Genomic DNA, 27,681 nt, shown 5'->3' on the forward strand with positions numbered 1-27,681 from the left:
TAATCGAAAGATACGGCCATTTATATCACTCGTGTTAATACTCGCAAACTCACATATCAAAACCTATAGGGTACTTCCCCTTGACTTAGCATCATGAAATACGGGAAGGAGCAAGGTTTCACAGTAAAATCAAAGGAAAAAAAACGAAAATCGTCAGCCTGTAATTATACCACACGAAAAAATATTTCTTTTGTCAATTGCTATCCGATGACAAATTTGAAAGTAAAACAGACAGTAGTGTTGTATACAGACCGATTGTGTCCCAGTGGTCTCCGAAAGTTTATTTCACACAAAACTTGAAACGCCATACCTATGTACAGTAACCGCTCCTGGATATCTGATGATGGATAAATTCCGATAAGCGTCATATGAGTAATAAAGTCATTCCTTCCTTGCCTGATGTTTCATTTCTACCATTGCCACCCAGCTAGTCTGAATGGAGAACCACTGATTATCATAATAATGGCTCTGAGCAATATGGGACTTAACTTCTGAGGTCATCAGTCCCCTAGAACTTAGAACTACTTAAACCTGTCTAACCTAAGGACATCACACACATCCATGCCCGAGGCAGGATTCGAACCTGCGACAGTAGCGGTCGCGCGGTTCCTGACTGTAGCGCCGAGAACCGCTCGGCCACTCCGGCCGGCTATCATAATAATGGTCACCTGCCTCCTGCAAGACTTTAGGTCACGTTTATATTATTCAAATTAAAACATTCCTGAAAATCTTGGAATACCTCAGACCGATATCTTGTCACTATCAATGTCGATAACAGGTAAAAATGGTCGAGATTCTTCACTCCCGGAATGCATGAACTGTCTATATAGTGGTACGTAATGAACTTTGTACCGAATCCTACTCGCACCTGGCCAGTTTTCTTCTAATATTTGTGTACCTTCTACTCGGTTTCTTTTTCGTTTTTTATGCCTTGTAATCCAGAAAGCAAGTTCCTTGGTCCATTTTTCACCCATTCACCTCGCTAGTGCCCCACCCAATCGCACTTCATTTTCATTACGGTCAGAATTACACGCACCGCACCAACCTGTTTCTCATTCACGTGCTTGTCTCTCTCTCTCTCTCTCTCTCTCTCTCTCTCTCTCTCTCTCTTTCTTTCTCTCGCTCTTAGTAAACCGCGACGCTTCTCTCCGCTACTCTCTGAACAACTCTCAATTACACGTACAAAGCGAAGACTGCATCGTACCAGTGCTACAGATTTTCCGTCCGTTCATTCGCATATTGCAGAAAGAATGGCATACCCTAATAACTTTTATCTTAGAGAGGAATTCTATATTCTGCAAGACACATTTGTAGTTTTGCTTTGATTCAGATATGCTTCAGCACTGTGGTACTATCGTTCAGTGTGTTTATTTACTTTCTTTCTAAATAATTTTTGTTAACTTCTAAAGGAAACTTTTGGTACAAAATACTTACGTTTGTAAAATGAATGATTCTTGTCAAATATTTTGCATTAGTTTGAATACTGCACGGGGTTGGGACATTTATCACTGAGTTGAAGTTGTTCGTATCGATATGTCTAAAAGTTCTAGTTTCACAGTAAAGCCGCGCGGAGCGGCCAGGCGGTTTGAGGCGTCATGTCACGGACTGCGCTGCCCCTCCTGTCGGAGGTTCGAGTCCTCCCTCCAGCATTGGTGTGTGTGTGTGTGTGTGTTGTTCTTAGCATAGGTTAGTTTAAGTAGTGTGTAAGTCTAGGGAACGATGACCTAAGCAGTTTGGTCCCTTAGGAATCGACACACAGTTGAACATTCATAGTAAATTTGGGAATAAAGTGGATATATTCGTACACATTTGTTTACATACCTCACATGAGGCTTCTGGTTGTTAATTTGGTAGCTTTAGATCTACTACGCAATCTACAGCTTGTCACCTGTAAACAGCAGAACACTTTTATTTTTATGTTTATTATTATGCATTCCCGACTGACAGTCGCTATACAGGGTGCTCCATTGATCGTGACCGGGCCAATATCTCACGAAATAACCGTCAAACGAAAAAACTACAAAGAAAGGAACTTGTCTAGCTTGAAGGGGGAAACCAGATGGCGCTATGGTTGGCCCGCTAGATGGCGGTGCCATAGGTCAAACGGATATCAACAGCGTTTTTTTTAAATAGGAACCCCCATTTTATTACATATTCGTGTAGTACGTAAAGAAATATGAATGTTTTAGTTGGACCACTTTTTTCGCTTTGTGATAGATGGCGCTGTAATAGTCACAAACATATGGCTCGCAATTTTAGACCAACAGTTGGTAACAGGTAGGTTATTTAAATTAAAATACAGAACGTAGGTACGTTTGAACATTGTATTTCGGTTGTTCCAATGTGATACATGTATCTTTGCGAACTTATGATTTCTGAGAACGATACGACATTCCTCTCAACAGCGAGTAGTTCGCCTTCCATAATGTTCGCACATGCATTGACAATGCGCTGACGCGTGTTGTCAGGCGTTATCGGCGGATCACGATAGCAAATAACCTTCAAATTTCCCCACAGAAAATAATCCGGGGACGTCAGATCCGGTGAACGAGCGGACCATGGTATGGTGCTTCGACGACCAGTCCCACATGTCATGAAATATGCTACTCAATACCGCTTCAACCGCACGCGAGCTATGTGCCAGACATCCATCATGTTGGAAGTACACCGCCATTCTGCCATGCAGTGAAACATCTTGTAGTAACATCGGTAGAACATTACGTAGGAAATCAGCATACATTGCACCATTTAGACTGTCATCGATAAAATGGGGGTGAATTATCCTTCCTCCCATAATGTCGCACCATACATTAACCCGCCACGGTCGCTGATGTTCCACTTGTCGCAGCCATCGTGGATTTTCCGTTGCCCAGTAGTGCATATTATGCCGGTTTACGTTACCGCTGTTGGTGAATTACCCTTCGTCGCTAAATAGAAGGCGTGCAAAAAGTCTGTCATCGTCCCGTAATTTCTCCTGTGCCCAGTGGCAGAACTGTACACGACGTTCAAAGTCGTCGCCATGTAATTCCTGGTGTATAGAAATATGGTACGGGTGCAATCGATGTTGATGTAGCATTCTCAACACCGACGTTTTTGAGATTCCCGATTCTCGCGCAGTTTGTCTGCTACTGATGTGTGGATTAGCCGCGACAGCAGCTAAAACACCTACTTGGCATCATTATTTGTAGCAGGTCGTGGTTGACATTTCACATGTGGCTGAACACTTCCTGTTTCTTTAAATAACGTAACTATCTGGCGAACGGTCTGGACCCTTGGATGATGTCGTCCAGGATACCGAGCAGCATACATATCACACGTCTGTTGGGCATTTTGATCACAATAGCCATACATCAACACGATATCGATATTTTCCGCAATTGGTAAACGGTCCATTTTAGCACGGGTAATGTATCACGAAGCAAATACCGTCCGCACTGGCGGAATGTTACGTGGTACCACGTACTTATACGTTTGTGACTATTATAGCGCCATCTATCACAAAGCGAAAAAAGTGATCCAACTAAAACATTCAAATTTCTTTACGTAGTACACGAATATGCAATAAAAAATGGGGGTTCCTATTTAAAAAAAACGCAGTTGATATCCGTTTGACCAATGGCAGCGCCATCTAGCGGGCCAACCATAGCGCCATCTGGTTTCCCCCTTCAAGCTAGACGAGTTTCGTTCTTTGTAGTTTTTTCGTTTGATGCTTATTTCGTGAGATATTTGGCCCGGTCACTATCAATGGACCACCCTGCATATCGGCATATTACCTTGTTACTTAACAGTTTTTGATGTTTTGGTGTTTTTCCTTTGTTTGTGTCGACGTAACATGCTTATTTCTTTCGCTATGATCGTTACACACGCATTTTCTAATATTTATTCTCCACGCATAGAGTTTCCGCCGCCATTACATGTTATTATGACCGTTTGGTGTTCGTTTGCCTCGTGGCATGTTCGTTTGGGATCTGGCACGACGATTTGAAGTGTTGTTGACGTCTGTGGTGTTTAGATCGTGTGTGTGTGTGTGTGTGTGTGTGTGTGTGTGTGTGTGTGTGTGTGTCCACGACAGAGAGAGGAGCGAGGGAGTTAGGGATAGGCAGGCAGCGTGAATGGTGTGGAGTATGGGTTGAGGGTAATTTGATTTTAGAGGGTGATAACATGCACTTATTGGACGGGGGTTGTTTATAAAGTTCTTTTACTGTGGCAAAGAGGGTTTTTTGTTGCACAGTGATGTCTACGCTTAGTACTTTTCTTCACTGGACTATTGATTTTTGAGTGTGATAATTTGCTTTATTGTTAATTTTTGGTATAGGCTAATAGTAGTTTTAGGATATTTTAAATCAGTCTCCATGTTTCTTGCGTCGTGAATCTGTGCTATTAGGTGATCTGCAAGTGTTAATTGTGAACTAGTATTTTTCACTGTTATGAGGTGTTCTGTATACGTGATTCTTAAATTCCTGCATGTTTGATCCACATATACAGATTGACTGCAGTTGCATGTTAGTTGATATACACCAGACTGGCTGTATTTGTAAGTGTTGGTGGTATTTCTTCCAAATCTGTTCTCTATTGTGTTGCTGGTTCCGTTTCTCCAGAGCCTAAAATACAATAATTTTGCAGAAAAAAATAAACACACAAGTTCACTGAAAGCAGCACAAAAAGTGCTGAAACATGTTTGGGTTAAAACAAAACTACAAAACTGTATTTTGCATAAGGCGGAATTCCTCTCCAATTTTCCTGGCACCTGCGGAAAAAAGCAGAACCGCAACATTCACAAGATAGTCACTGTCTTATCTTATTTCCGTGATCCCTTCCTGACACATACGACAGTGACCTTATAATGGTCGAACTGCATTCTGTATTAGTTTCTCTAAATTTACTCAACAGAATTTCGCGAGAACTACTCGTATTTCTTCAAAGCATTACCCATAAGTTGCATCGGATTTTCTGCTAGACTTCTGCGTCGGCCGGATCGACCTGTTACGATCCTGGCAACGCGTCTCCATTCTCGTCCGATGTTCGTTGTTGTGTCTGCTTAATAGGGACTGCTGATACTGTAACAACACTTTGCAGTCCTCTGACGGAAAAAACCGCAACACCCAAAAACAATCAATGTAGCGTAATGAACTTTCGTGGATACATTTGTCGAGGTAACATAATTGAGTAACATTGCAAGATAACAGCCGGCCGGAGTGGCCGAGCGGTTAAAGGCGCTGCAGTCTGGATCCGCAAGACCGCTACGGTCGCAGGTTCGAATCCTGCCTCGGGCATGGATGTGTGTGATGTCCTTAGGTTAGTTAGGTTTAAGTAGTTCTAACTTCTTGGGGACTGATGACCTCAGATGTTAAGTCCCATAGTGCTCAGAGCCATTTGAACCATTTGCAAGATAACAGATTAATGTAAGAGCGAGATACGCCACTGCAAATGACAAATGCTGGTACATTAATAATCGGTCTAACCGCCAGAACGTTGAATGCAAGCATACAGCCGGCCGGAGTGGCCGAGCGGTTCTAGGCGCTACAGTCTGGAGCCGAGCGACCGCTACCGTCGCAGGTTCGAATCCTGCCTCGGGCATGGATGTGTGTGATGTCCTTAGGTTAGTTAGGTCTACGTAGTTCTAAGTTCTAGGCGACTGACGACCTCAGAAGTTAAGTCGCATAGTGCTCAGAGCCATTTCAACCATTTTTTTGCAAGCATACAAAATGTGAATGCATTGCGTCGTACAGGTGCCGGATGCCACTTTGTGGGATCGAGTTCCATGCCTGTTGCACTTTGTCAGTTATTACAGGGACGGTTAGTGTCGGTTGTGGATGGCGCTTGAGTTGTCGTCTGATGGTGTCCCATATGGGCTCGATTGGAGACAGATCTGGTGATCGAGCAGGTCAAGGCAACAGGTCGACACTCTTAGAACATGTACGGTTACAACAGTTAAATGTGGGCGAGCGTTATCATGTTGGAAAACACTTCTTGCAATGCTGTTCATAAATAGTAGGAAAACAGGTCGATTCATCAGATTGACGTACATATTTGAAGTCAGGGTGCGTGGGATAATCGTCAGAGTGTTCCTGCTGTCGTACGAAGTCGCATCTCAGACAATAACTCCAGGTGTAGGTCCAGTGTGTCTAGCACGCAGGTTGGTCGCAGGCTCTCAACTGGACTCCTTCTAACCAACACATGGCCATCAGTGGCATCGAGGCAGAACCATCTTTCATCAGAAAGCACAACAGACCTCAAACCCTGACCTGTAATGAGCTCTCGCTTGACACCACTGATGTCGCAGACGGCAGCGGTTTGGGGTCAGTCCAGTGCACTCTACAGGAAGTCTGGCTCTGACGGTGGAGTAACTGTTTTGTAACAGTTCGTTGCCAATGTGGTGCTAACTGCTGCTCAAATTGCTGCCGGAGGCACAGGACGATGCGCCACAGCCATACGCCGAACACTGTGGTCTTCCCTCTCGGTAAATCCACGTGACAGTCCTGAATCTACATCAACATACAAACTCCGCAAGCCACCTGATGGTGTGTGGCGGAGGGTACCCTGCATCTTGCGCCCCAAATTCTCGTGACGCCCCTGCCAGCAATCATGTACAGTGACTACTTCCCTTCCAAGCTTTCTATAATATCGTAGAAGGAACATGGAGCTTCTCGTATCCCTATTACACCACCTCGTTCAAACGCGGTGAGGTGTTGAGAATGGCGTCTTTGTCGCCTTAAAGGCATTCTCGACTAACATCAACTCACCATGTCCAGTCTCAAACATAACTAACGCTCACGACCGTTACAGCGTATATTTGAAGTAAACCTGATACGTATCCTCATAGTGGCGCCATTAGCGCCTTCTTATGCGACTGGTTTGAAATTTGAATAGACATAATCTTTCAGATGTAGGACCACGCCTACCAATTTTAGTTCATGTCGCACAACTCCTTCTATTTTTTTCCGTCAGTGTATTACGAGAACGCAGTCTGAACGAACCTCATTCGTAAACGTATTGTGTTTTAAGTGACCTCTATTACACGTGCTGACTGGCTGTATGAAAGGGGAATTCTTGTTTATGATGTGGATGGCTGACGCAATGTACTCAACAGTCTTCTTCGTTTCTCTTGTTTTGTTTAAAGCAAAACGTTTATACAGTACGCAAGTATGGTAACTTAAAGTAAAGTGACTGACGGTATAATGTCGAAAGTAAAGTCAAATGTTCGCTCTCCTTTGCAACTATATGTTGCTGAATCTTTACAAGCAGTGGGAGAATTCTATTCTGTCAGAAATGTGGGAACTCAGTAAGCGCAGACCAGCGATCTCAAGTACTACAGTATTTAGCAGGTATTAAACAAAGAACAATCCTTTCACGTACAACTTCTAGCCAAGCTTTTTTTTAGGTGAAGCAGCTTCCTCTTCACACACTCTAGTTTCAAAAAGTTCCGAATATTTCGCAGATATATGCACCACTTTCCTTTCGTGTGATATTCCTTTATGTAAATTGAGAAGTCCAGCGCTCAGAAATTTTCTTACGAAATACACAAATTTTGAAACACCAGAAGAATCAACATTAAGAAAATTGTATGTGCCTGCCTGTCACGAATAAATGCTAGGAAAGATCAGAACAGAAGGTGAAAATTTAAAAAAGAATGGGTAAGCTTTCACGAATCATCTGGCTGTAGAGGTAGCAAAGTGGTAAATGTGCGAGGTGTGCTAGAAAATGATGAAATAGTTTCCAAGCTTTGTTTTCTATTAATATATAAAGAAATATCAGCATGGAATCATTTAACAATGGCTCGCTTATTCAACGAATCTCTGCAGTAGTTGTGGCCGAATGGGGTGAAATTTAATAGGGTTCTACTCTTACTTACGGATGCTGCTCCATATATGGAGAAGGCAGCCGAAAGCCTCTCTGTAAGCTTCCCACATATGATATACGTAACTTCACATGATATACGTAACTTGTATAATACTTGTTTTACACACAGTATGTGAGCAGATATGTACATTGTATCCTAAAGTGGACAAATTGTTCTCAAATGGCAAAAAGGTAACTGTGAAAGCGCTAACAAAAATTGATTTGTTCAGAGCCAAAAATCCACATCTTGCACTTCCACCTAGACCCATAGTTACTGGTCGGGGGACTTGGTTGGAAGCAGCAGTGTATTATGATAACAATTTTGAAAATTTTAAATCGGTCATTTGTGAATTAAATAAGGATGACTCTTCTTCAACTAAAATTCCTCAGAACTTGCTCAATGACAGTACACCAAAAGATGAATTGTCTTACATAACCGAAAATTTCAGTTTTTTGCTTCACGCTATCAAAAAATTTGAGACATCGACCAGCCTGTTAACTGATACAGTTAATGAAGTGCATCGCTGTGGAAAAAAATTAATGCTCTGGAAGCCGCAATAGTGAGAGCTTCTAAACAAAAATTTAAAATTGCGTTCGAAAAAATAGTGGATTTCACACTAATAATGGGCCGAATTTGTAACAGACGTTTCAACGTTTACGGCTGTAACAGCGACCACTTTTTGTAATGAAGCTATGTATATTTTCTGTAGCATTGAAATGAGCCTTGGAAGAGTACTTAGACATAACATTTACGGAACTTGATGAACCAGTTGCAATTTAATACCGTCTTGGATATGGAAACTAGTAAATAAATGATACCACGAAGAAATTTCCCAAAAAATGAGTCCGCTGTCCAGGGCCGAATTATATTCCGCGATCGGTGAACAGGACATTGAAAATATCCTGGGAAGCAAGTCCAGCAGTCCTAATCATGGAAGGTGACAAGAGACTCAATCCCCAAAATGTGATACGGTGAAAAGGAGAGTAATAGCTCTATAATAAGGTGACATATACAAAAATTTACGTCTATGGACGCGAGTGTGCGAGATGTAGTTTTAGTGTGTGTGTGTGCGTCTGTGTGTGTGTGTGTTTGTGTGTGTGTGTGTGTGTTCCACCATGACTATGGCACGTCACATATGATTTCCTGTCTGAAAAGAACACTGTGATTATGGTAATACCTTTAGGGTGGGTTTGAGAAGGAATGTGGTGACCCATAAAAAGAATCGAAATCGATTACAAGAGTCGAATATCTGCTTCTTGAGGTCGGTAGCCTGATTATTAAGGATTTGGTGTACATTTTGGATGATCAAGAACAGTGAATTAGAGGCCGCCATGCCACTCCCTCAGGTAATTTTAAGTTGCTTTCTGAAGGGTGGGTGTATTCAAGCAGTTTCTGTAATCTTGAGCTAGATGCAAACTAACAACGTTAATTACAATGAATTTAATTTAATATTACAGTGACTTTATAAAAGCTTTAGTTTATTTTCTTTAACTACACAGCAGAGAAAAATTTTAGTTCTATTTTATTTCTTTTCTTACATTTAGGTAAATGGGCATCTTTCGAGGAACTAGAACAATAGACAGATGCAACATGACGACACAGGCGGGATTTGGTGATCATTCTCTGCCGAGGACAGTGTGTTCGTATTTGCCATACATGTCTCAGGAATGATGAACTGTCGATTCTCTTATCGCATATCTAAAAGAATAAATACGGATGTATCGTTGATAAAGCGTGTGAACATGACTGGGTTTTCAGTGCTATTGACAAGGGATTTCAGATCGATTTCGTACTTTCGGATTTCCGGAAGGCTTTTGACACTATACCACACAAGCGGCTCGTAGTGAAATTGCGTGCTTATGGAATATCGTCTCAGTTATGTGACTGGATTTGTGATTTCCTGTCAGCGAGGTCACAGTTCGTAGTAATTGACGGAAAGTCATCGAGTGAAACAGAAGTGATTTCTGCCGTTCCCCAAGGTAGTGTTATAGGCCCTTTGCTGTTTCTTATCTATATAAAACGATTCGGGAGACAATCTGAGCAGTCGTCTTCGGTTGTTTGCAGATGACGCTGTCGTTTATCGACTATTTAAGTCATCAGAAGATCAAAACAAACTTCAAAACGATTTAGAAAAGATATCTGAATGGCGCGAAAAGTGGCAGTTGACCCTAAATAACGAAAAGTGTGAGGTCATCCACATGAGTGCTAAAAGGAACTAGTTAAACTTCGGTTACATGATAAACCAGTCTAATCTAAAAGCCGTAAATTCAACTAAATACCTAGGTATTACAATTACGAACAACTTAAATTGGAAGGAACACACAGAAAATGTTGTGGGGAGGGCTAACCAAAGACTGCGTGTCATTGGCAGGACACTTAGAAAATGTAACAGACCTGCTAAGGAGACTGCCTACACTAGCTTGTCCGTCCACTTTTAGAATACTGTTGCGCGGTGTTGGATCCTTACCAGATAGGACTGACGGAATACATCGAAAAATTTCAAAGAAAGGCAGCACGTTTTGTATTATCACGAAATATACAAGAGAGTGTCACAGAAATGATGCAGGATTTGGGTTGGACATCATTAAAAGAAAGGCGTTTTTCGTTGCGACGAAATCTTCTCACGAAATTGCAATCACCAACTTTCTCCTCCGAATGCGAAAATATTTTGTTGACACCGACCTACATAGGGAGGAACGATCACCTAGATAAAATAAGGGAAATCAGAGCTCGTACGGGAAGATATAGGTGTTCATTCTTTCCGCACGCTATACGAGATTGGAATAATTGAGAATTGTGAAGGTGGTTCAATGAACCCTCTGCCAGGCACTTAAATGTGATTTGCAGAGTATCCATGTAGATGCAGGTGTAGATGAACAATATCTTCTACAATGGAATTGTGAAAGAGTGCATTCTGAAATTCATTAGTGTAACCTTCCTCATACTAACTTGCGGTAGTGATCATATAAACATTAATTGTGCCTCTCTGGGAGAATTAGAAAATTGTCACATGCAGCATGTCAACACTAGGATCACACAACATAAGCGGCACTGCAGGACGGGGCAGGTGGAGAAATCAGCCATGGCAGAGGACGCACTGTGTGAGGCCGACCACATAGTAAAATTCGCCCACACGGATGTTCTGGCTGTAGAGAAAAACTATCAAATCCACTTGTTCAGAGAAGCTATAGAAATACAAAAACATGATAATAACTTCAACAAGAAAGAGGAAAGCCTCAAATTGAACGGATCCTGGACTCCCGTACTGCATCAATCGACCGTTGCAGGTAGCAAGAGGAGAACCGCACTGGAAATGACCACGAAGAAACCCTTGGACGTTGGCGCGCTAAGTACATATAATCTGATGCGGCGAGCTCGACCCCAGTCCACCATCAGCAATGGAGGGTGAAGCTTTGACAATGTCAGCCATTCGTGCAGGCGAAACGTCAGAAAAATCATCAAATAAACGTCGGCTGACGAACCCAAGACAGAAGCCAACAGGCAATTTGTCAACAAGTGGCCACGAAAGCCTTAACAATTTTGTAAATATTATAAATCTTGCGGTGGGTGATCGTCCATTACTGTCGACTCTGTGTAAAGTGTTTGCTATACATTCCTCGAAAATGATGAACTATAGCATCTCTTGCTGAAAAGCTAATGAATAGCTATGACTTTATCGTGACAATATACGGAAATTGTTTATACAGTGAATAGCCCCTCCTGCGTAAAGATATAAGAGAGTGCGTTCCGAAAGGAATAGTTGCAAAGTGTCTTGCATTCTTCAGGAAGGGCCTAAATGTATTTAGGAATGTTCCACAGACTGACCTTGATCAGTTCCACCCTCCTGGCGAGGCCGACCACGTGAATGCCGTGCTTGAGCAGCTCCTGAGCGATAGCGGCGCCCATGCCGGAACTGGCGCCAGTAACCAGGGCCACGCGGCCAGCGTACTCCTCGATGCCCATGTTAGATGCTGCTGCTGCTGCTGCTGCCTACCGCTGAGCGTCTCCCCTAGCATCGACGGATGACATTCGGAGCGCGGACGTAACGCAGTCCCTCCCTCCCACCCCCACCCCACAGCAGACTACGCCGCCAACGTCACGTGACCGCGCAGTGCCGCTCGCCAGGCGCGAAGGCCATTCGTACCGCTGCCTGACAAAACGGTTGAACATCGCGAATTCTGCTACGCATCGTTATGTCGCTTTCCTATATCGACAAAGTAGCTGCTCTCGAAAACTGAACGAGTTACGACATTCAGTTACTTGCACAGGTTAGCAAGCTACTTCCGTGGGATTGACAGTTACTTCGTAAATTAAATATGTGCTACACTTAACCTTATCTTACTAGCTGACAAACTCGGCATTCCTGTTGTTTTCATTTTGCCAATTTTCTATTAGGAACGAAAACAAAGAACAGTGTTCGCAGCATAGTATCGCAAAAATTCCATTTCCAACAATACGAGAGAAGGACAGTTGCTACTCACCATATAGCGGAGATGCTGAGTCGCGATAGGCACAATAAAAAGATTCACACAATCATAGCTTTCGGCCATTAAGACCTCTGTCAGCAGTAGACACACACACGCACACACACACACACACACACACACGCAAGTGCAACTTGCACACACGTCTGCGGTCTCAGAGAGCTGAAACTAGTTTCGGTAGTAGGCAGTGTAATTTCAGCTCTCTGAGACTGCAGACGTGTATGTAATTTGCGTTTGCGTGAGTTTGTGTGTGTGTGTGTGTGTGTGTGTGTGTGTGTGTGTGTGTGTGTGAGTGTGTATGTGTGTATGTGTCTCCACTGCTGACAAAGGCCTTAATGACCGAAAGCTATGATTGTGTGAATCTTTTTATTGTGCCTATCACGACTCAGCATCTCCGCTATATAGTGAACACAACTTTCCTTCTCTCGTATTGTTACATTCCATCCTGGATTTTCCATTGTTTGAAATTCCATTTCCATGTATTCGTGAAAACATCTTCGAAATTATGCAGCAGTCTCGGTGTGAGACGATACCGGACAGTTTCCGCACGCTGGGCGCAGGTGCTTCGCGAGTCTTCAACGAGATTTTGTAAACGTCTCTACGGCAACATCTCTTCATAGCTGTATAGAAGGTTACTGTTTTCACCTACAGCCATTTGCGCTTCGTAGTTGAAAGTTATCAAAAGCGTTGCCAGCTGTTTGGTTCAAAAAAATGGCTCTGAGCATTATGGGACTTATCTTCTGAGGTCATCAGTCCCCTAGAACTTAGAACTACTTAAACCTAACTAACCTAAGGACATCACACACATCCATGCCCAAGGCGGGATTCGAACCTGCGACCGCAGCGGCCGCGCGGTTCCAGACTGTAGCGCCTAAAACCGCTCGGCCCCTCCGGCCGGCTTGCCAACTGTTTCCTTAAGTTGATTTCCGTAAGTTGACTCGACTGCAGCAGTGTCTTAGAGGTAAACAATAAATGTATTAAAACCACATGCCTTCTGCGTCATTTTTTTTCACACATCTCTGTGTTTATGATGTCATATCTCTTGAACTGTGTGTCGCACAATGGTATATTTCTGTACTGCGAATGTTCAACAGCATAAGCGCATACTGTTGGTTGGTTGGTTGATTCGGGAGAGGAGAGCAAACAGCGAGGTCATCGGTCCAATCGGAATATGGAAGGACGGGGAGGAAGTCGGCCGTGCCCTTTCAAAGGAACCATCCCGGCATTTGCCTGAAGCAATTTAGGAAAATCAAGGAAAACCTAAATCAGGATGGCCGGATGCGGGTTTGGACCGTCGTCCTCCCGACTGCGAGTCCAATGTGCTAATATACGTGGATACTGCCTGCCAGACATGTTGTGAACAGAGTTAGCAGCAAACAAGTAACAAGTTTAAACGTCACGCAAAGTGCGATAGTTTTTGACGCATCTCAGTGTTTATAAGGTCATATGTCCTGAACTGTGTGATATGACGTAATTCTGCAGATCCATTTAGAGGCATATGTGGATAATGTATGTGAAATTATTACAAATAGACTTAGTAGCACAGAAGTAATAAATTCAAACCTCATTGTCATGCATGATGTGGCACTTTTTCATGCATTTCATTATTTATGACATCATATCTTCTGAACTAAGATATCTCAGTGGTTTTCAAACACACAGCGATTGCTAGCTGACAGTAAGTAATACATGTAAGAGGTATGGTTGAAATCGATCCAGTAGGAGGTGATGTGGAACATACTCACACACACACTCACACACACACACACACACACACACACACACACACACACATACGCACATCCATTTTTTTAATATCTTTAGATTACTCTGCATTCAGTTGTTATTTTTAATCTGACATTCAACATGTTTAGTTTCCAAGTACACTGGTGCACAAAACTTAAGGAGGGATGTGACTTTCGCATGTGTTACAGCCAACCAACATAGCTGGATGAAACTTTTATTCATAGGCAGTAATTACGTACAGTCACCGTGACTTATTACGGTCTCCTGTACATTACAAAAGGGAGGACATGGTTTTTAAAGGGACCTGTGATCACCAAGGAAGGCCACGCACGCTCTGCAAAATCTCCCGTACTGGCCACAAGGCTGTTATGGATTTCTTGTGGTAGGTCGTTCCATTCTTCCACGAGCGCCGTGAACTACTGGTACATAGTCTTTGGTGCGTGTGGACGTGCTGCAAAATACGTCTCCCCAACGCATCTCAGAGGTGCTCAACGGAATTTCAATCGGGGACTCTGTTCTGTCCTGACTTTATTTTTAGGGCTAACAAGGCGCAATCGCATGGAACAGCCCATCATCCCGCTCACCGCCCCCCGGCCCCCGCCCCCCGCCCCCGCCCCCGGCCGGCAAAGCGCACGACGATGCCCATTGGAAGTGTGTGCCTACTGTATATCGGCCAATAAACTATCCAACTGATATCCCTATCAACTACAAAAAAGGCTTCAGGACACAACCCTGTAATCGAGGTACGAAATCCGTTGAGTTCCTGAAGAAATATACACATCGAGGTTCTAATGGACTCAACAGAGCAGCAAGGTGTTTGGCTATACGGGATGCTCGAGAACCAGTGTTACTAACTATAGCCCTAAGAGGAATCCTTTCGTTGAAACAAAAGCGAAAGTCCCTCCTGTCGGATTTGAGTTCGTTCCGGCGCTTAAGATGTTAACTTAGGGGAATACAGCCATGTGACGGCTTTGACAAAAATCCTCTCATTTCCAAACAACAAAATTTCTGAGTAATTTGGGACACGCGACCAATGGTCTCCGGTGGCGCATTACACATTAATAACTTTGTTATGATTTACTTTGACTGTTAACGAAGTTACCTTTGTTTCTGTGAAAATGCCTGTGAAAATGCCTGAAAAATACCAACAGCAAACGTACAACACACGAGTACTGCAACAACTCTCAGATGCAAAAGAACTGTGATGTGATTGCCGTCGCTGCGGTTAACAACTTGGTATACAGGGTGGTCCATTGATCGTGACCGGGCCAAATATCTCACGAAATAAGCATCAAACGAAAAAACTACAAAGAACAAAACTTGTCTAGCTTGAAGGGGGAAACCAGATGGCACTATGGTTGGCCCGCTAGATGGCACTGCCATAGGTCAAACGGATATCAACTGCGTTTTTTTAAAATAGGAACCCCCATTTTTTATTACATATTCGTGTAGTACGCAAAGAAATATGAATGTTTTAGTTGGACCACTTTTTTCACTTTCTGGTAGATGGCGCTGTAACAATCACAAACATGTGGCTCACAATTTTAGACGAACAGTTGGTAACAGCTAGGTTTTTTAATTTAAAATACAGAACGTAGGTACGTTTGAACATTTTACTTCAGTTGTTCCAAAGTAATACATGTACCTTTGTGAACGCGTGTAAAAAATCTGTCATCGTCCCGTAATTTCTCCTGTGCCGAGTGGCAGAAATGTACACGACGTTCAAAGTCGTCGTCATGCAATTCCTGGTGAATAGAAATATGGTACGGATGCAATCGATGTTGACGTAGCATTCTCAACACCGACGTTTTTGAGATTCCCGATTCTCGCGCAATTTGTCTGCTACTGATGTGCGGATTAGCCGCGACAGCAGCTAAAACACCTACTTGGGCATCATTATTTGTTGCTGGTCGTGGTTGACGTTTCACATGTGGCTGAACACTTCCTGTTTCCTTAAATAACGTAACTATCCGGCGAACGGTCCGGACATTTGGGTGATGTCGTGCAGGATACAGAGCAGGATACATAGCACACGCCCGTTGGGCATTTTGACCACAATAGCCATACACCAACACGATATCGACCTTTTCCGCAATTGGTAAACGGTCCATTTTAACACGGAGAATGTATCACGAAGCAAATACCGTCCGCACTGGCGGAATGTTACGTGAAACCACGTACTTACACGTTTGTGACTATTACAGCGCCATCTATCACAAAGCGAAAAAACTGGTCCAACCAAAACATTTATATTTCTTTAGGTACTACACGAATATGTAATAAAAAATGGGGGTTCCTATTTTAAAAAATGCAGTTGATATCCGTTTGACCTATGGCAGCGCCATCTAGCGGGCCAACCATAGCGCCATCTGGTTTCCCCCTTCAAGCTAGACGAGTTTCGTTCTTTGTAGTTTTTTCATTTGATGCTTATTTCGTGAGATATTTGGCCCGGTCACTATCAATGGACCACCCTGTATATCCGTTGTGCCGCTCTTCCACTGTAGTCAGTTAGTTCCTACACGAAGTGCGTATCAGATAATTCATCAGTAACCGTATTCATATATCTCTGTATTAATGTTAACATTCAGCTAACACTACCGGAAAAACAAACCCAAAACAAAATCAGTTAGTACTGAACGCGTGCTTGAGAGCTAAGAGTTAAATGGAAATTACTGTTGTCAAGAGCAAATACTATGAGTGAAAGGAACAAGTTTGTTGCCAGACAAGGCACACAGCGCATGCCGTCGACATGTGGACTTGAAAAATTGGGGTCCAAGGAATGGAAAGTAAACTGGATAGGAAAGATACAGGAAGGAAATGACGACTTCGAGCCGCACAGGGCATTGTGGCAATGCATGGGCGAGAGTTGAAAATTTGTGCCGGACCGAGACTCGAACCCAGATGCTCTGCTCCTCTCGAACCGTTGTCTTAACCATCTCGTCCATCCGGAAGCGTTTTCCATCAGGTCCAGGTTCCCAATTTCCAGCTCGCCTCACCGCCACTCCCCCACACATTAACCTCCTACTCGCAGATTTCTGACTCCCTTAGAAGTTCGGATGTTGCTTGTGCTTCCGCACTGAAACTTTTTCATCAAACAGCCGTCGCGTCTGTAGAGTTATAGACATGGGTTTTGTCTGTTCTGTCAGACATGCCGGATATTTCTAAAAGATATGTGCAGTGTTGCACAGATACTTCCAGCAGAATGCAGATAAACGACGATAAGAAATCAAACGAAATGTATTTACTCTGTAGTGAACCACCAGAGGCCACTGTTTCTGCAAGATAAATATTCCTGAACGACCTCTAACATTTTGTCAACTGAGTTCGGTTTCACCCCGTATGTGCTACACGAACGTAAGAAAGAGGTAACTAATGACATGCTGTAGAAATGAAGTAAGCGATAAACACCAACATTGGGGACCAAATTGTGAAAGAATGAAGAAATTCTCGTACCTTGGAAGAAACACGTGAAGGATGAATCGACAAGGACACAAACGCAGGCTGGCACAGGAAAAGGGGGCATTCCTAACAAAATACGTCTGTCAGCATCAAAGATAGGCCTTAATTTGAGGAAGAAATGTCTGAAAGTGTGCGTTTACTATTTGAGTGCAGGATTGTATGGTAGAGTACTGGTCGCCTAACCAATCTACGAGTTTTTGTTGTTATTTCTAAACGTTTTCTCACTTAAATTCTCATATGTAATGTTGTTTGTTGTTGTGGCCTTCAGTACTGAGACTGGTTTGATGCAGCTCCCCATCCTACTCTATCCTGTGCAAGCTTCTTCATCTCCCAGTACCTACTGAATCTGCTTAGTGTATTCATCTCTTGGTCTCCCTCTACGATTTTTTCCCTCCACGCTGCCCTCCAATACTAAATTTGTGATCCCTTGATGCCTCAGAACATGTCCCACCAACAGATCCCTTCTTCTAGTCAAGTTGTGCCACAAACTCCTCTTCTCCCCAATTCCATTCAGTGCCTCGTCATTAGTTACGTGATCTACCCATCTAATCGTCAGCATTCTTCTGTAGCACCACATTTCGAAAGCTTCTATTCTCTTCTTGTCCAAACTATTTATCGTCAATGTTTCACTTCCATACATGGCTACACTCCACACAAATACTTTCAGAAACGCCTTCCTGACACTTAAATCTATACTCGATGTTATCATATTTCTCTTCTTCAGAAACGCTTTGCTTGCCATTGCCAGCCTACACTTTATATCCTCTCTGCTTCGACCATCATCATTTATTTTGCTCGCCAAATAGCTAAACTCCTTTACTACTTTACGTGTCTCATTTCCTAATCTAATTCCCTCAGCATCACCCGACTTAATTCGACTACATTCCATTACCCTCGTTTTGCTTTGTTGATGTTCATCTTATATCCTCCTTTCAAGACACTGTCCATTCCGTTCAACTGCTCTTCCAAGCCCTTTGCTGTCTTGGAAGAGCAGTTGAACGGAATGGATACGTAATGTTCGAATATAATTAGTTGTGGCCAATATGACGAACAGGAGTGCCGCTTCAGCAGAGGCTGTTTGCTCCCGCGGAACGTGCTGATCAGCAAGCTACTCTGCACCGCTGTCAGCAGTCAACAGGGAGCGAGGGAGAGGGAAGGCCGTGTCGTCTGCCAGCCATTGCCGGAGCGCCGGAGAGTGACTGGACGCTCTCTCTGCCTCCGGCTTTCAGCTGGCTACGATGTGAACTATCTCCTCTCTATCATGTTTGTGCTGACTTGGTTACGACAGCAAAATTACGTTTTCCTGTGACCACCTTGGGGCTAACGATCTCTCACGCTGACTAGGGCACCCCCAAATGTATACCGAATCGCAGAATGTATTAATGTGGTTTCTTTTTATTGAAAAAGAATCCCTTCAGAAGGCCACATTCTAAACTATCCTGGCCAGGACACACTCTGATTCCAGGAATATCGTAAAAGAAGAGAATCGATGCGTTTCAGAAGGGTTGCTATACAAGAATATCGAAAATTAGATGGACCGACGAGATATGGGAGGAGGATGTTCTCTGCGGAATAGACGAAGAAAGGGACATACGGAAAATACTGACAAGAAAACGGGACAATATGATACAACATGTGTTAAAACATGAGGGGATATCTTTCAAGTTAGTATATGGAGCCGTAATGGGAAAAAACTGTAGGAGAAAGTAGCGATTCGAATATGTCCAACGAACAGGTCAGAAATATTTTAAATTTTCGATATGCACTTGAGAATCGTTACAAAGCCAGAATCATGATTGTGTAAAATAAATTAACAATTAATAGCCAAATGGCGGAAATCTCTTTCAAAAAAAATAATTCGGATGTTGGCTGCAAGTACTACTCTGAGGTAGAGAGGAATTGGTGGCGGGTCGCATCGAACTTGTCAGGTGCCGATATACATGGTGTTACTTCTGCCAGGAGTAAGTACTGGTTCAAAACAAGAGCAAAAGTCCTATAAAAGCGTCACTGGAAAGGAATATTTGTACATGAATGGGCCATTCTGTCCTATAATAACCTCCTGTTGACACTACAGGTAGCACCGACATCCTGCAGCCCACTTTACGAAAGAACCTCAAATTTGCATGAAAACACCTTGTAAGGTTTTCAGTTATTTTCTGCCATTGTAAATATTTCCCCTCACTGTACTGGGACAAACATGCAAGAGCGAGCGTAACGGGTAGTGAATAAGGCCCTTGTTTGCGTGTTTAATGTAATCTGAAGTGCGCTTGGTCAGTAGTCATTTGTATACCGTTATGGCATTCTTACTACAGGCGTAATAGCGATCAGTTAAGCTTCAGAGAAGAAGATCTGATAATTGTGAATGTGAGAGAAATTATCTGGAATATCATAACATGTAAGCTTTCATGGCCGACGTCTTCATTAATCGAAACTTGCGGGCTGAATTGCCGTGGTCCATATATAACTTCTTCTCCTTCCTGACGTTTCGTTGCCTACTGCGGGAAACATCTTCCGAGGTGGGTCGGCGACTGGCTGCTAGGCGCTGGAAGTCCCGCTTATATACAACGCTTAGATGTATGGTTGAAGAAGGTTATGTAACCAATGCAAGCGCAAAAAAGAAACGTTCGTTTTCGGAACTATTAATTGAAGGAAATCTTTGTCCCTCATAGCTAATAATACTCATGATTAGTGTTAACTTTATCTCTTTGTTTTCATTATGTCGTAAATAATGCAATTGATTTAAATGTTTGTTATTTTTATAATGGATGAATTTGGTAATTGTTAGAGCCTTCTTATGTTGTACAGTCTTTTTGTGCAATAATCACAGTTTCATTTTTCTAGAAGCCTTTTCTTTAAAGTAAAATCCTTCTCCATCATTATTAGTAAAGTTTTAAATATTTTGATCGTGTGTGTATTGCACCTTACGTCACACGCAGCCCAGGTTCCTTCTGACAAGCAAAGCAAAATTTAGTAGTGAGTAGATTATTTTTGTTTAGCTGCTGCATTTTCTGATTTCAATTTGATTTCGAGAACGTCAGTACACCAGACACAAAACAGCACGCCAAACATGAGGTAAGTCACTTTTTTTCAGTGTAGATATCACTTTGTACTATTTTGAGCAAACAGTACGTACTCAGAATTTTCAGGTGTTGTGATAACTAAGCAGACTAGTTCACGGTGAACTATGTAGGTAATCCTAAAAAGTTTTTTTTTAGGGTTGAGGACTATTTTATTTTGTGGATATTTCAAGTCATACACTGCACTTCATCTACGTAACTTTAATAACGTACTTCAGTATTGAGTTTTAATTAAATAGTTTTCAGTGAGTACACAATTAGCTTCTTTTGAGAGTTAATTAGAGTCATTTTCATTATTTCAAATTCAGCATTTCACTACGATTAAAGTTTTATTTGACGAAACTGTTCATGAGCGCGATACAGAGCCAATAAACAGTCAGAGTTGCTCAACAGTTGAATATATCATAAGGACGCATTGCACGAGGAAAAAGTTATTGAAAAAGAATTTTCACTATTTCAGATACAAATAAATTACATAGAAACCTTAAAACCTGGCTGCTCTCAGATTGTGTCCAACACACATGGCCGGCCATTGTGACCGAGCAGTTGGTTCTAGGCGCTTCAGTCCGGAACCGCTCTGCTGCTACGGTCGTGGGTTCGAATCCTGCCTCGGGCATGGAGGTGTGTGATGTCCTTAGGTTAGTTAGGTTTAAGTAATTCTAAGTCTAGGGGACTGGTGACCTCAGATGTTAAGTCCTATAGTGCTTGGTGCCAGCACACATGGGACACCATTCTCCGGTAATGTGTACTCGTTGTCGTTGGAAGTGGAATACTTAAGCGTTCTTCATGCCTTAGCTCTAAATCTGATTAAGGTCGAATGTGTTGGGACGTCATGCTACTGGATATTCCCAACCTGTCTATAAGGAAACGTTTGTTATGGGTACTGCCTACGAGGCGTAGAAATTGGGATGCTACCCGGTCGTGCATAAACCACATCTCTTTCCGTAAAGGCAACATGTGTGATTTATCGAATAGAAAGTGTCAATTTATTCGGTAAATTTTACGGCCCTCTAAGTCTATTACCCACAATCACTGCACACACATTGATAATAAAGCAAAGCTGAAGCCTTGATTCCATCATCGCAAGGAGATTATCATGTGCCTACACGTGGCTTTTGTGGTACAATGTTGTCCTGCTCTGTGTGAAATCATCTTCAGTCTGTTGCAACAGTCGCTTCGCAACCTAGCGAACAATGCGATGTCTACCACGATACCTGTTCGCATGATCCCATATCATCAAGTCGCTGGTTCAACCTCTGCCTAACTTTGCATATGAAATTCGGCGCTGAGGATGTCATCGGACGTGACAGTCGATTAACGCCGTAGAGCAGAATACAGCACTACGTGATCAAAAAAATACAGATATCACCATTAACGAAAAACTGAGCACTAGATGCCACGAGAGACTGACTCGCCAGTATAAAAGGAAGAGGGGAGTGTTGTGTTGTGAGTAGAGAAGCAGTGACAGCAGATTGGGTCAGACAGGAGAACTCACTACAAATTTGAACTAGTCACTGGATTTCATATCAGTAATAAATCCGTCAGAGACAGTTAAACCCTTCTAAAGCTGCCCAGGTCGCCTGTTGGTGACGAGATCGTCAAGTGTTACCGCGAAGTAACAGCTACAGCTAAGCCAAGGCAAGGCAAAACCTAATGCTCAGACGTACAGGGACTGTCAAGGATTACGGACGGTGGTTGTAAAAAAATCGCATGTAATCAGCGGAAGGAATTTTTTGTGAGTTCCAAAGCACTGCCATGAGACCAGCTAGCACAACAATTGTGCGTTGTTGTTGTTGTTGTGGTCTTCAGTCTGAAGACTGGTTTCATGCAACTCTCCATGCTGCTATATCCTGAGCAAGCTTCTTCCTCTCGAGAAACTACTGCAGCCTACATCCTTCTGAATCCGCTTACTGTATTCATCTCTAGGTCTCCCTCCAGAACTTTTACCTCCCACGCTTCCCTCCAGTGCTAAACTGATGACCCCTTGATGTCTCAGAATGTGTCCTACCAACCGGTACCTTCTTCTAGTCAGGCTGTGCAACAAATTTCTTTTCTCCCCAGTTCTATTCAGTACCTCCTCATTAGTTACGTGATCTACCCGGAGTATCCTGCCCACTCGTCTAATCTAGGGTTCCTAAGAAGCTGTTTTCTTGGATCTCTAGACAACAATTCAAGCAAATCATATCAATGGAGATTATTACAGTAAATTAAATTGACGGTACTTAACTTCGCGTATTCACAAAGATATGTTGCAAGCAAATGGCGACATGCAAGTAATCATTGTCCTTTGGTATATACAATTTCAATGCAATCAAAACTGTAGCACCACATTTCAAAAGCTTCTACTCTCCTTTTCTATACTGTTTCTCGTCTATGTTTCACTGCTGTACATGACTACAGCCCATACAAATACTTTCAGGAAAGACTTCCTGACACTTGAATCTATACTCGATGTTAACAAAGTTCTCTTCTTCAGAAACGCTTTTCTTCCCATTGTCTATCTACATTTTACATCCTCTCTACTTCGACCATCATTAGTTATTTTGCTGCCCAAATACCAGAACTCATCTACTAATTTAACTGTCTCATCTAATTCCCTCAGCATCACCTGATTTAATTCGACTACATTCCATTATCCTCGTTTTAATTTTGTTGGCGTTCATCCTATATCCTCCTTTCAAGACTCTGTCCATTCTGCTCACCTGCTCTTCGAAGTCATTTGCTATCTCTGACAGAATTACAATGTGATGGGCTAACCTCAAACTTTTATTTGTTCTCCTTGGATTTCAATTACTACTTCAATTTTTTCTGTTGTTTCCTTTACTGCTTGCTCAATATAAAGACTGAATAAGATCGGGGGATAGCTACAACCCTGCCTCACTCCCTTCTCAACCACTGCGTCCCTTTCATACCCCTCGAGTCTTAGAAATGTCATCTGGTCTCTCTACAAGTTGTAGATAACCTTTCGCTCCCTGTATTTTACCTCTACCACTTTTAGAATTTGAAAGAGAGTATTCCGGTCAATATTGTAAAATGATTTCTTTAAGTTTACAAATGCTACAAACGTAGGTTTTCCTTTCCTTAACCAATCTTCTACGAAAAGTTGGAGGGTCAATACTGCCGCCTCGTGTGTTCCTACATTTCTCTGGAATCCAAGCTGAACTTCCCCAAAGTCGGTTTTACCAGTTTTTCTTCTTCTGTTAAGAATTCGTGTTAATATTTTGCAACCCTGACTTATTAAACTGATATTTTGGTAATTTTCACAGCTGTCTGTACCTACTTTCTTTGGTAGTGGAATTACTGCATTATTCTTGAAGTCTGAGGGTATTTCGCCTGTCTCATTCATCTTGCTCAGCAGATGGAAGAGTTTTGTCACGGGTCGCTCTCCCACGGCTATCAGTAGCTCTAATCGAATGTTGTCTACTGCTGGGGCCTTGTTTCGACTTAGGTCTTTCAACGCTCTGCCAAATTCTTCACACAGTATATCTCCCATCTCATCTTCAGCTATGTCCTCTTCCGTTTCCATAACATTGCCCTCAGGTATATATTCCTTGTGTAGACCTTCTAAGTACTCCTTCCGCCTTCCTTTTTTCCCTTCTTTGCTTAGGACTGGTTTTCCATCTGCGCTCTTGATATTCATGTCTTTGGTTCTTTTTTCTCCAAAGGTCTCTCTAATTTTCCTGTAGTGGGCTTCTATCTTTCCCCTAGTAATATATGCTTCTAAATGCTTACATTTGTCCTCTAGCCATTCGTAGTTAGCCATTTTACACTTCCTGTCGATCTAATTTTTCAGGCGTTGGGTATTCTTGTTTGTCTGCTTCATTTATTGGATTTTTATACGTTGTCCTTTCATTAGTTAAATTCAGTATCTCTCTTGTTACACAAGGATTTCTACTAGCCCTCGTCTTTTTACATTCTTGATCCTCTGCTGCCTTCACTATTTCATCTCTCAAAGCTGCCCATTCTTCTTCTACTGTATTCCTATCCCACGTTATTGTCAATCATTCAATGATGCTCCCTCTGAAACTCTGTGCATAGGAAGGTAAAAAGAATGAGGTGCAATGATAGAGCAGCTCCCCATAACCCACACATTTCTGTATCAGTGTTAAGTGACGCTAGAGGTATTCTAAAGAGCAATGCCACTGGACAGTGGATGACTGGAAACGAGTGTTTTGCAGTGATGAATCACGCTCTACTCTGTGGTAATCCGATTGAGGGGTTCGGGTTCGGCGAATGCCGAGAAAACGTTAACTGCTATAATGGTGTTACGGTTTCTGCACCACTTGTTAGCAGCAGACACAGCGGCTGCACCAAAGACTGAGACGGCGTGGAGTTTTACAATTATTTATTGAACTTTCTTTACAATTTCTCCCTTGTCATCACTGCCCAGCCCTGCGGATCCCTCCGCCTGGCTGCTGCTGAGTAGATTCTCCGACAATGCGTGCTCCGCTGAAGCCAGGATGCCCTGAGGTTGAGATGAACTCGTCTCCGTGAGGTCAGCTGCCGATGTCTGCTGCACCAGCGGCTGGGAAGCCGTCAGTCACGATGTCTAAGAGGTCCCATCATGGATGGACCACGCACCATGGGCCCGGGTTGCCGTGAAGTCTGGGCGCCAGTCACCGGCGGCACCTGTGACCAAGACCACGCTGTGGCCGGTCCTTCTGGAAGTTCTCGCTGTAGTTAGTCAGCCATGGTGCCAACCGAACTCAGGCCGACCTCCAGAGCTGAAGTTGACATCTAGCGGTAAACAGAAGACTCCTGCGAGCTGGAACAGACTTCCGGAATCGTCACCTGCAAAGATTGAACATTCGTACACGGACCACGTCCGTCCTCAGATCCGAACTGCTTCCAAATATCTTTTGTCTGTTGCTGCCTGCTCTCGACTGTTTATATCCAGCAGGAGGACGTTTTTTACCCTCGGTGGTAGCTTTTTGTTATTACTCCCGCAGTATATTGCAGCGTAACTTAGCGTGCTGGCCTCACTTCCCCTTACTCAGCACTCTCCAGGCTTCGCTCGGCGCTCGGTCTGTGTGCGTCCTTGCGTCAGACTGTTAGCAGACTGCTGCTGTCAGCAAGGCTATCTGTGCCTGCCTACTTCGCAACGCCTCGGTCGCCGGGGTGCCTCTGTGTTCCCATTGTCCACTGTGTGAAGCAATGCTTACTACATGTGGCCGTAACACTGCCTCCTACTAAAAATTAAATTCGTCCCCGAATTTACCCTATACGTTAACTCTAGTTCTATCCTATATTGTACTTCTTCCCTATATACATCCAGGTTGCCCTGACTCATGCCCTACTGGTAATCCATTCTACAGGAATCTCATGGAGCAGTCTTGCATTAACATGCTGAATGCTCCGTTTTAATAAGACATATACCACACCGATAAATACAATCAACATGGTAATAGTACTGGTTGAAATACCAATGGTCACTATGCTACATTTCCGTCTGGTATCCTACTCCTCCACATCCCTTAATAATTGCTGCATTGAAATTTGATCTTTCTCCGAATCTACTAGTTTATCTATCGTTTGCAACAGTGTTGTTAATATATGTCAAATTTTCTCCTGGAGCATGGTGAATGACTCATCTGGCCAGTACAAAGTCAGATGAGTATCTGTAACCTTGGTGACTCCCGTGACTGTTGCTGGTAAGCTGAAACGATCCCCTACTATTTCACAATCTGTCCCATTGATTAGCAAACCACTGTCCCATAATTCCATCTCCGTGGTTGCGGCCCATTCCCATTGCCGTAACACTTGGTTGATATCCTCTCCGTAGCGAATACTGAATGCAACCAATGCCTCCCAACTTGCTGAAAATGTGGCGTGCGCTTCACTATTATTCTCTGACACTCCTAAGCTTCTGCTTCTGTCCTAAATAACTGGATCTCACACGACCCCTTGCCCGTGAAAACAACCTGTGATGGACAAATGGAAACTGACTCCATTAGACATCTACTCAACTCTAAACTCGACATAGCAGCATGAGTATCCCCCTCCTTAGAAATTAATAAAACCTCCTGTGTCCTGGACTGCACGCCCTTCCCCATGCACTCCCATCTGACCGGATAAGGATACACTGTGTAACAGTGATACTGTCTCCCCACACTAGTTACTGGAAGTTTAATCCCTATATACATCTTAACTAGATCCGTTGTTACCTTAATCCTCGACATTTGATAAAAACGTGACACACTCGCTTCAATTATCGGCACTACGTGCTCTACCCCCTCTGGAAACTCTCCCTCTGCCTGCTTCAGACTCCATCTGAATTTTTCTGGTGACATCAATGTCACACTCACCTGCCCGTGCAATGCGTGATGTACTGCCTCTTGCAATTCATCCATCCTCACTCGTGCATCACCAATGCTGTTAAACAGTTCCCACATCAATTTAGCCGTTTCCAGCTTCCTTTCCACTATATCCAATCGCGTTTGCACCTGTTTCAGATCCGTATTCAATAATTTCTGTGTTGTTCTATATATGCTCGTAACCCTGCAGCCATCCCACGCACCACGCGTCTCACATTCAACAACTCTGTACCTAATCCCCGTATCTCTGTTGTGTGTATATCTACTAACTTCCCTATGCTTTTCTCTCTGTCGCGAGTAACTGTTAAAGAATTGTTCAAACCCTCAATATTGTCTCTATCCGCTGTTCCAAAAATTGTTTTCAGCAACTTCGCACCTGCATTCAACCAACCCCTCTTTACTCTCTTTCTCCTCCCTGGAATCATGCTCACGACTTGGCGCAGTTGTTCCCTTATTTCCTTACAGAACCTATCCAAAGCCTCGTACTCTTCTTGCACGTCCCGTAATATTCCACACTCGATACCACCTCCTGTAGCTGCCACATCTCGTTCTTTACCTGTAGGATGCTGAGTGCCAGCCGAAGCGTCCACTCGTGACTCATGAGGACCACATCTGGTTGTTTCCCCAAACAACACCCCACTTCACAACGGCATATCCTGTACCTGGCCAGCTTGTGCCAGCTGCCAGAGGACTACGCCCCATACTATCCACTTGTGCCCCATCCTGCGTCACCTACAGAATGGAGAGAGAAGGAAAAAACT

General features: G+C 43.2%; 1 protein-coding gene across 1 annotated transcript in view; it reads right to left on the bottom strand.

Annotated features, from left to right (window-relative positions):
• LOC126237190 (dehydrogenase/reductase SDR family member 11-like) overlaps positions 1–11,857 on the bottom strand; it is a 91,559-nt gene extending 79,702 nt beyond the window's left edge. Inside the window, exon 1 of the mRNA XM_049947066.1 lies at positions 11,666–11,857. Within this exon, the coding sequence (XP_049803023.1) occupies positions 11,666–11,803 (138 nt within the window). The 5' untranslated portion in view covers positions 11,804–11,857. The remainder of the gene's footprint in view (positions 1–11,665) is intronic.
• Positions 11,858–27,681: the final 15,824 nt, after the last annotated feature.

Source organism: Schistocerca nitens, chromosome 2 (genome assembly GCF_023898315.1).
Source record: "Schistocerca nitens isolate TAMUIC-IGC-003100 chromosome 2, iqSchNite1.1, whole genome shotgun sequence".
NCBI lineage: Eukaryota > Metazoa > Arthropoda > Insecta > Orthoptera > Acrididae > Schistocerca > Schistocerca nitens.